Source organism: Elephantulus edwardii, unplaced genomic scaffold (assembly GCF_000299155.1).
Source record: "Elephantulus edwardii isolate Elephantulus edwardi_28Jun2011 unplaced genomic scaffold, EleEdw1.0 scaffold00066, whole genome shotgun sequence".
Taxonomy (NCBI): Eukaryota; Metazoa; Chordata; class Mammalia; order Macroscelidea; family Macroscelididae; genus Elephantulus; species Elephantulus edwardii.
Window position 1 is genome coordinate 3,343,768 of NW_006399816.1, and position 10,279 is coordinate 3,354,046.

Consider the following 10,279-nt stretch of genomic DNA (forward strand, 5'->3'; position numbering starts at 1 on the left):
GGTGTGTGACTGTGTGGATCATAATACACAATAGCTAAAATTGAGAAGAATGAGAATTCCAGGTCATTTGATTTTGCTTATATGAAATCTGTACCAAGACCAAGAAGCTGTTGTATAAACAGAGCAAGGGAACACTGCATGGTTAATATTAAAGGAAGTGTGAGTCAGGGCTCTTATCTTTTCTCCATACTTAATCTGTATGCTGAGCCAATCACCTGAGAAGCTGGACTTTTTTTTTTGTTTGTTTCTCTGTTTTCTTTCACTATTCATTTCCTTAACCAGAAAACTGGGGGGTTTCACAACACAATAGGTTTCACCAACTGGATCTATTATCAAGTTCACCTGTCCTCCGATGCTACCTATACTGATCTACCTGATAAGGCTCTTATCAATCTCTTCTGGTCTTGAAAACAGGGCAAAATAATCTACAAATAGGTTTGACCTTAGAGACTCTGAATTAGTGTTATAGAAGAAACAGCAATTATGGAAGAAATTGTTCTTCCATTCCAACACATGTCAAATCCCCATCAGAATGAGAAGTTCCGTTTTCACATGTGCAGGAAGAAATGATGCTCCTTGGCAGTTCTGAATCTGTATCTGACAGACATTAGACATCATCCTCAGTCCCAGCTCTTCAATCTCGACTTTGCCAGTAATACCCCAGCAAACAACAAAATAGACCCACTTATCACAATTCAATCATCTACGGTCACTCTCTTGATATATTTTTGTTTCAAAAGTTGACCGAGTGTCTGCAGCAGCAGCCAGGACATTGGATAGGTCCGAGTGTCTGCAGCAGCAGCCAGGACATTGGATAGGTGCGTTGGTGCCAACAATGCTGAAGTCTGATTTTTAACGGCATTTCTTGTCACTTTGGCTGGGAAGATCCGGGCAGCTGGAAGTGAGCTTCTCCATCATTTTCTGTTTCCTTCTTTGTATCAATTTTCCACCTGTGAAACCCAACACCCCACCACCAAGTGCAGCTGAAATTCCTGCGACTTTGAAGCCTGCAAGGAGGCCAATCGGACCCCCTACCACTCCTCTGATGAGTGCACCTGCCACAGGCAGAGCTGCCAGCTTGTACTCTGCAGCCTTCCCCAAGTTTTTGGTTCCCTCTTCAACATTCACAGCAGCACTGTTGACATGGTCTTCAATGCTGTCAATCTTCTGCTGAGAATTCACTAGTAGAGAGAATTCAGTGATGAGTTGGCTAAGTTCAACTAAGTCTGCTTCTAAGGTTTCCCACGATTCTGCAGCATTTTCATCACGAAGAATTTCAGGCAGCGCGTATATCTGAGTCAAACTCTGAGGACTAGCTTCAGCTTCAGCACTTTGAAATGTTTCACCAGCAGTCATAGATCTGGTCAAAGAAGGCTGCAATACACTTTCTTCATCATTAAACTGTTTAAGATTTTCTATTGATTCCAAACGGAGCTGGAGAAATTCTGCTGTTGCTGCCGATGCTTCTTCTTTAACTGGATCTATCATTCTTCTCAGAAGTCCTAGGTCATCTTTTTGAACTTTCAAACAAAGCTTCTCCATTTCTCGAATATCGGAATGGAGTTGCTGAACTGTACATCCTGCATTGATATGCTCTTCGTGCAACTTGTCCCAGATTCTGCACCTCTGGTACTTCTCAATATTTATCTGGTGTTTCCTTAACCTCTCCAGATCTGTTGGGATTACTACCTTAATGAACTTCTGGATAGCTGGCTCAAGACGGCGTAATTTCACTTTTTCTTCATCTTCAGACATCCTGAAAAGACGCTAGGTCTCTTCTACTTGCAAATTTATTCTTATCTACTCATGTAGAGAAACCTCCCGCCGGGGAGCTGGAGGCCGGTCGGTGCACGCGGCGCAGGCGCGGGATCGAGGGGAGAAGCTGGACTTTATGAAGAAGAATGTGGCATGAAGATTTGAGGAAAATTCATCAACCCATGTTATGCAGATGATACAACCTTCTTTGCTGAAAGAAAGAAGGACCTGAAGCATTTACTATAGAAGATCAAGGATTGTTATGAGCCGTCAGGTCACCTGCGGTCCTAGGTTCAACAGCCCCAAACCCTGCTCTATCCTGTGCCAATATTATTGTCTCTGACACACCTACCCCCATTACCCCAGTCACTGAATCAATCCATCTCATCGAGGGTTTTCCTCTCCTGCACTGTCCCTCCACCTTCCCAAAATTAATACCCCTTTCCAAGGACTGGTCCCTCCTTGCAACATGTCCAAAGCATGTCAGATGAAGCTTCAGAATCCTTGCCTCCAAGGAGCAGCCTGGTCTCACCCTCTCTAGGATGAATCTATTTGTTCTCTTAGCAGCAGGCCTTGGGGTATTCAATACTCTTCTCCAGCACTACAGATTAAAGGCATCAATTCTTCTTCTATCATCCTTAGTTATTGTCAAGCTTTCTGATGCATAGCAAGTAATTGCAAAGCCTATGGCCTGGATCAAGTGCACCTTGATGCTCTTCAGTACTTTGAAGAGGTCTCTGATAGCAGACATTCCCAGTGCAATTAGTCTTTTAGTTTCCTGGCTGCTGGTACCAAGAGTGTTGGTTGTGGAGTCAAGTAAATTAAAGCTGTTAAACAATCTCAATCTCTTCACCATCCATGATTCTGCCAAGTGACCCAGTGGTGAGAATTTTTGTTTTCCTGATGTTGAGCTTCAAGCTATTTTGAAGGCTGTAGTCCTTGACCTTCTGCAGAACGCGCTTCAGGTCCTCCTCAGTTTCAGAAACCAGGGTTGTGTCATCTGCATAATGCAGACTGTTGATGAGTCTGCCCCTAATCCTGATGCCACATTCTTCCTCATAGATCCTAGCCTCCTGGATAATTTGTTCTGCATGTAGGTTGAAAAGGAATGGAGATAGGACACATCCCTGGGTGTATACCCTTCTCGATTCTGAACCATGCAGTGTTTCCCTGCTCTGTTCTGATGACTGCATCAAGGATTAAAGCCTACAATTACATCTCAACATTAAGAAAACAAAAAATCCTCATTACTGGGCAAAAAGGCAACAGCATGATTGATAGAGAAAAGATTGAAATGGTCAACAACTTCATCTACTTAGATCCACAATCAACACCCTTGGAACTAGCAGTAAGGAGATTAGGAGACATATTGCTTTGGGAATGTCTGCTGTCAAGGACCTCTCTAGGGTACTAAAGAACAACGATGTCAGTTTAAAAGAAGTCTCATTCAAGCTATAGCACTATGCCTCTGAGATCTGGACAATGAATAAGGATGACAGAAGAAGAATTGATACCTTTGAATAGTGGTGTTGGAGAAAAGTACTGAATATCCCACAGACTGCCTAAAGAACAGATAAGTCTTGGAGAAGGTGCAACCAGAGTGCTCCTTGGAGGTAAGGGTGATGAAGCTTCATTTCACATACTTCGGGCATGTAGTTAGGAGAGGCTATTCTTGGAGAGGGACATGCTTGGAAAGGTGGAGTGTCTGCGAAGGAGAGGAAAACCCTCAGCAAGATGGATTCACACAGTCACTGTGGCAATGGGCAATGTGTCCAGGATGAGCTGGAGAGGACAGGGGGCAGATCTTATGTTCACAGGATTGTGCTGGGTCATACACGACTCGATGACACCTAACAACAGCAACTACAAAGGAGGAAACGGGCAGAAACCAGTATTTATATTTAATTTCTAGGCAGTAATAATGGTAGAGCAACTGTATACGCAAACCGTATAGAAGCCATTGCCCTTTCATAGCTAGAAAAATAAACCTAAAAAAATTCAAATTTAGGAGAAATAGGGGGGAAATATCCTTGTAACTTTAATTTTCAACACAATCAGATTTAAGAGAATTTGGAATCAATGTCTTGACATTTTAACATGCTATCAAAATTCACCTAGCACAAGTACCTAATACATCATCTGTTCAAGGCACCACAGTACTAGAATCACAGGAATAATAGAACTTATTTTCATGGACTAACAGATTTTAATACAGGGTTTCTCAACTTTGGCTCTACTGTATTTTGCTAGATAATTTTGCCGTGTCTTTAATAAAAATATGTATCATGAAACTTGTGTCATTTCAACATTTTTGGTCTAATTTAGTGATAATTATTTATGATCATCCTACTGTGTAGTCACCACATTTTTGACCATTCATAGGTTTTTCCGTCCTCTGTAAGTGTTCCTTCAGCAATGATTCTCCACTGTCAACCCAAGATCTTTGGTCTATACACCTTTGCTTGTCAGCTATTTCATGTAAGTGAGACCATTTAATGTTAGTCCTTTTGTGGCTTATATACTTAATTCAACATAACATTTTTCAAGGTTTATCCATGTTGTAGTTTGTCTCAGGACTTCATTTTTCTTTATGATTGAAAAATTCCATTTTATGTATATATATTTTTTCTATTCAATTCTGTTTCTATATACTTTTTACTTCCTTTACCCATTAGCTGTTGAGTAATGTATTTCTTTTCAATGTATTTGTATATTTCTTAGGTTTCCTTTTGTTGTAAATTTCTGGTTTCTCCTATGCTAGGAGCAGTTTGTAGGATTTCAACCTTTTCATTTTACTGAGATGTGCTCTGTGGTCCTTCCTGGGGAGATAAGTGGAGATGCTGCTGGGTGGTGGTCTGTGTATGTCTGTCAGATCTAGCTGGTCTATACTATCCAAACATCTCTTTATTCATCATCTTTCTAGATGTTTTGAGCAAGTGACATTTAAAAAATTTTGTACACTCAATGATTTATTCAGAGCAAATACTTGTTCTTATATTTTTATAAATTTATATTGGTTTGCATATGCAATTCATATACATTGTATTTCACTCATATACACTGTGTTTCACACATTCCTTTGTTCACATTGTGTTCCATGCAATCAGTCCCATACATTGTGTATTATAAAACCAATCCCATTGATCTAAGACCACTATCACCCATTCTTTTCAGGTCCCCAATGGATCCTTCCCAATTCCTTCACTCCCCCCCACCCCAACCTCTGTGACCTCAGGATTTTCCCTGACTCCCACCCTAACCAAGCAAGTGATTTTTTGTTGACTCCCTTACACATTATGGGCTGTTTAATTGTTTCCCTGACCTCCTTTCACTAGATGCCCCCAGTAGCATCTCCCACTTATGACAACTAGAAATGTCTTCAGACATTGCCACGTTCTTCAGGGAGGGAGCAAGGACGGGGCAAAGTCATCCCTGGCTAAGGGACATTGGTTTATCAAGAGAGAAGACAGTTAATAACTTCATTAATACACCTCCAAATAACCCTTAGGGCTTTGAACCGTGTACCTTTACAATGGCAGTGCAATTCCTTACCACTAAAACTCCAGAGCTCAGAGCTCCCTTATCTGACCTAAAAGAAAACAAAAACAAAAGCAAAAATACCTCAAACTCATTACTGTTGAGCCAGAACCAACACAGAGCTGATCCTTCACAGAGTCTTTAGAGGCTATAAATCCCATGGATGGAGACTGTGCATCCTTTTCCCATGGAGCAGCTGATGGGTTTGAACCATCTGCCTTTAGGCTAGCATAGTAAAAACCTGAACAAGACGGTTTTCTAGCCTTCTTATTTCGTCAAGGGGGTGGAGTGGAAAAGAGACTAAGAAATGTTTTCAAAGTTACAATCTAGGGTCCATTCAGGCCCACCTAAAAACTTAAATTCTGTCATAAACTTACAGAATGCTTCCCTTCCCCAATACCTCACCACTATACCAACAGGGCTCCAGTATGATAGGGTTTACAACTCAGAAAACGTCAAGATACAAACTCTCTACTAAGAAGGTCTTGGGGAGAAACCAAAGACATAAGAAGAAGAAAACAAGAAAATGGAAGATTTTGGCATCTATAATGACAGTAAACAATTCAGCAACTAGCCAGATTAATACAAATCTTTACACTAACAGCAAACTAATATAAAAATATTTAAAAACCCATTAGGGCAATGTATTATCACTGTTGTTGATAGGTGCCACTGACTTGAACATGACTCATAGTGACTCTGTGAACAAAAGATCTGAACCCTGTTCTGTCCTGCGCCATCCTCACTCTTCCTGACACACAAGAGCCCATTGCAGTAGTCACTGTATCAATATATTTGGTTAAGGGTCTTCCTCTCCTTTGCCAACCCTCCACCCTTCCCAACATCCTGTCATTCTCCAAGGAATAGCACCTCCTAGCAACATGTCCAAAGTATGTGAGTCAAAGCCTCATCATTCTTGCCTCTCAAGAGCACTCTGGCTGCACCCTGTCCAAGATATTTCTGGTTTTTTCTCTTGGTCATCCAAGAGAATGGGTGTTCAGGCCCTTCTCCAACACCACAGCTCAAAGGAGTCTATTCTTTTTCTGTCATCCTTATTCACTGTCCGGCTCTTGGATGCATAGCTAGTAATCGGAAAGACTATGGCCTGAATATATATTGAATAGACTGAATATATGTTAGTCTTCAAACTGACATCACTACTTAATAATTTGGAGAGGTCCCTAACTATAGATTTTTAGACTGCAATGCATCCCCTTATTTAGTGATTGCTGGTACCAAGGGTGTTGTTAACTGCGAATCCAAGCAAGATGAAGTTGTTGACAGTTTCAATCTCCTTTCCATTCATCATGATGCTCTATCTCCCACCAATGGTAAGAATCTTTGTTTTACTGACACTGAGATGCAATCCATACCGAAGACTGAATTCCTTGATCTTCTCCAACAAGTGCTTCAAATCCTCCTCACTTTCAGCAAGCAAGATTTTGTGATCTGCATAACACAGGTTACTGATGAGTCTCCCTCCAATCCTGATGCCACATTCCTCCTCACAGAGTCCAGCTTATCGGATAATTTTCCCAGTATATAGACTGAATAGGTATGGAGAGAGAATACAATCCTGGCACACTCCCCTCCCAATTCCAAACCACGCAGTGCTCCCCTGCTCCATTTGCACAACAGCCTCTTGATCAAGGTATAGTTTTTGCCTGAGCACAATGAAGTGCTCTGGAATTCCCATTCTTCTCAATGTCAGCCACAAGTTGTCATTATCAGAATAGTCATATGCCCTTGTATAGTCAATAAAGCACAAGTAGACATTCTTCTGGTATACCTTACTTTCAGTCAAGATCCTTCTGACATCAGCAATGATATCCCTGGAGCCATGGTACCAGCTGATGAAGTGTTTCTGATTTCGTTTAAAATCAGCTGTGGGTGGGAAGACTCTTGTGCAAGCAAACAGGATCTGGTGGGTAGGCCTTTGTATTTAAAAGTCAGGTGAGTCGGGTGAGCTTCCAGCTTGGCAGCGAAGTTGGATCCTGGAGGGTGTTTTTTATGTACTTGAAAGTTGGGTGTAAACTGGTTGGGTGCTTCTGATTGTGTTAGCAATCAAATGTAAGCTGATTAACTGTTTCTGATTTCATTTGCAATCAGCTGTGGGTGGGAAGCTGATTAACTGCAATATACTACCACTCTAAAATGACCTTATTAGGTAAAAAGAAGACTACAGCTCACTATGAGAAAATGATAAATAGAAATATGTTTTAAAAAACCAAACTAAGAGACTGATCAATCTCGTTCCTATTAAAATGAAAGACATGCAAACTCACAACACTGAGCTGACTCCCTTTGTCAGATTCTGAAGCTGTAAATGTGGGTTTTTTTTCCCCAATTAGCAATAATTGTGTCTCAGATAAACCTCACTGGCTATGATATTGACACTGCACACAGAGCTACAGCTGTAGCTTAATGTAAATCTTAATGAGAGAAGACTGCTCTTCTTTCTCATAAGGAGCTGATGGCGGATTCAAACCACTTCTTCAACTTTTGGTTAGCAACGTACAATGCTGCAAAGAACACCACCAAAACAACACATCCAGCTTTCAACAGAAAACAGCAAGGTATATTAAAGGGCAAACAGGAAAACAAAAGCCAAAGAACAAACCACCCACAGAACAAAAATACAAATCAAGCATCAGATCCAGACTCACATATGATATGGATCTCATAATTAATAAGATTAATAAGTAGGAAGTTTTAAATCACTGATTAATATGTTAAGGGTGCCAACAGAAAAAGGACAATATCCAAGAACAAATGAGCAATGTAAACACAGAGAAGAAAAGCAGCAACAAAAAGAAATACTAAGGGAAAACAAAATATATGTATACACACGTATGCTCTGGATATGCATAGACTTAGAGGAGTCAGTTTGAAAATGCTTTATATTAGATGATTTAAACTAGGTGACATTCTGGAAAATCCAAACCATAGGCAGAGTGAAAAGACCAGTGTTTTCCAGGGTTTGGGGCTGGAGGTGTAAGGAAGCAGAGCACAGGGCATGAAGTGTAGAGAAATGACTATGTAAGGGGGGATATACGTATGGAACTATGCATTTGTAACAACCTACCAACTGCCAACACAGTGAAAGTTCTAATATCAAGTGCAGGTTTTACTACTACCACGGACTGCTAAGAAAACAAACAGATTCATCATCGTTAAACCGGGCTGCTCCTTGGAGACAAAGATTCTGAGGCTTTGTCTGACATACTTTGGACATGTTGTAAGGAGGGACCAGTCCTTGGAGAGGGACATCATGCTTGGGAGGGTGGAGGGACGGTGCAGGAGAGAAAGGCCCTCTATGAGGTGGATTGATTCAGTGACTGGGGTAATCGGGATGGGTGTGTCATAGATAGTGCGATTGGCACAGGACCGAGCAGAGTTTAGGGCTGTTGTACGTAGTGCTGCTATGAGTCCCAAGTGACTTGACGGCACGTAACAACAACAACTACTAATGTATACTATAATGATAAAAATAATAAAGTAGATTTTATTTTATTACAATAAACATACCCTCTACTGATGTTGATAATAGAGGAACTTGTTAGAAGCAGAGGGAAAAGAGTACATGGTAATTCTCTGTGCTATAAATTCAAATTTTAAAAAAATAAATCTAAAATTGTTCTAAAGAGAGTCAATTGATTAATAAACAAAACTATGAGAGACAATTAGTACAAAGGATAAATGGACTATAAAAGATAAACCACAGCCTCCACTAGCTTGAGATGAAAATACTGGTGCTCAACTACCAGTATCAATTGCTTCAACTGGGAGAAGGCCCTAGACAGAGTAGCAGAAAGTGTAGGGGGGAAAAAAAGAAAACAAGCAAGCAGATCAAACTTTCTGGTACATAAAAGACTATGGCCTTCAGACATCCATCAAATCTGACTGAAGAAGCCCCAGGACATCTTTCAGCCAAACAACAGACAGGTCTATAAATGAATACAGCTCTGGTAGCTTTTTGGTAAGGAGTTGTGCTGCCAACCCAAAGGCATGTGGTTTGGATCCACTATCTATCTGCTCCATGAGAGAAAGATATACAGTCTCCTCCTGTGCAATTTACAGCCTCTGAAAACCTGCTGGAGAGTCAGCTAAGTCAGTTCTGACGTGATAGTACACAACAGCAACAATATAATGAACAAGCAATACTCCTGAGGAATATACTACTCAGAATGACCACACAAACCAAAAGGGCAGCATCTGCCCCAAAACAAAGCTCAGGAGCAGACAGAAACAGGAGAAAGAACAAATGGAAACAAAGAACTCAGGCAAGTGGGAAAAGTACCCTACACTGAGAAGATGGCAACTAATGTCACAAAACAAAATGTGTAAATGTGTAATTTGTTGGGAAGCTAATTTGCCCTGTAAACTTTCATGGAAACCACAAGAGAAGCTTCAACTAAAAAAGATCAACTGTCTTAAATTCATATAAATTTCGTGAATAGATGAATGATGAATGAAGGCCTGATGGATATTTGTGAGAGAGTGGATTCAGAGTACCTGTACTGGACTATGTGACTTGGTCAATGTGCAGGGATACCATCCACAGGCAGATGGTGCATCTGACCATTGCATGTATCCCTGCATCACTTCTGTACCAGTCCCCGGTTTTTGGTGGTCAGAAGACCCACCACTACAGAATATCCCAAGATCACTTATTTTCATAATTCCTGAAAAACACTGTTGCTCTTTCTTTCTATTATTTCAGGTTAACTTCACAACTGGGAAAAGGGGTTTAGAGTCTGGCTGACCCAATTCTTCATGTTGCCCCTAACAGAACAAAAATAGCTTTGCAGAATGCAAAAACTAAAAATTAGAGGACTTATGTTCTGGTGTGGCTAACTCTGAGAAGAATGAAAATCCCAGAACATTTGATTGTGCATACTTGGACCAGGAGGCAGTGGTCAGAACAGAGCAAGGAAACACACTGCATGATTAAACATTGGGAAGGGTTTTTCTTGGTTGGAAGTTG

At 40.8% G+C, this 10,279-nt stretch overlaps 1 protein-coding gene and 1 pseudogene across 1 annotated transcript in view; both read right to left on the reverse strand.

Moving 5' to 3' along the window:
* Nucleotides 1–852: 852 nt before the first annotated feature.
* On the reverse strand, nt 853–1,755 carry LOC102859167 (annotated as a pseudogene).
* Nucleotides 1,756–1,804: 49 nt separating this feature from the next.
* Nucleotides 1,805–10,279, reverse strand: part of NRG4 (neuregulin 4) — a 98,177-nt gene continuing 89,702 nt past the window's right edge. Inside the window, exon 5 of the mRNA XM_006888371.1 lies at nt 1,805–1,887. Coding sequence (XP_006888433.1) covers nt 1,805–1,887 — 83 coding nt within the window. The remainder of the gene's footprint in view (nt 1,888–10,279) is intronic.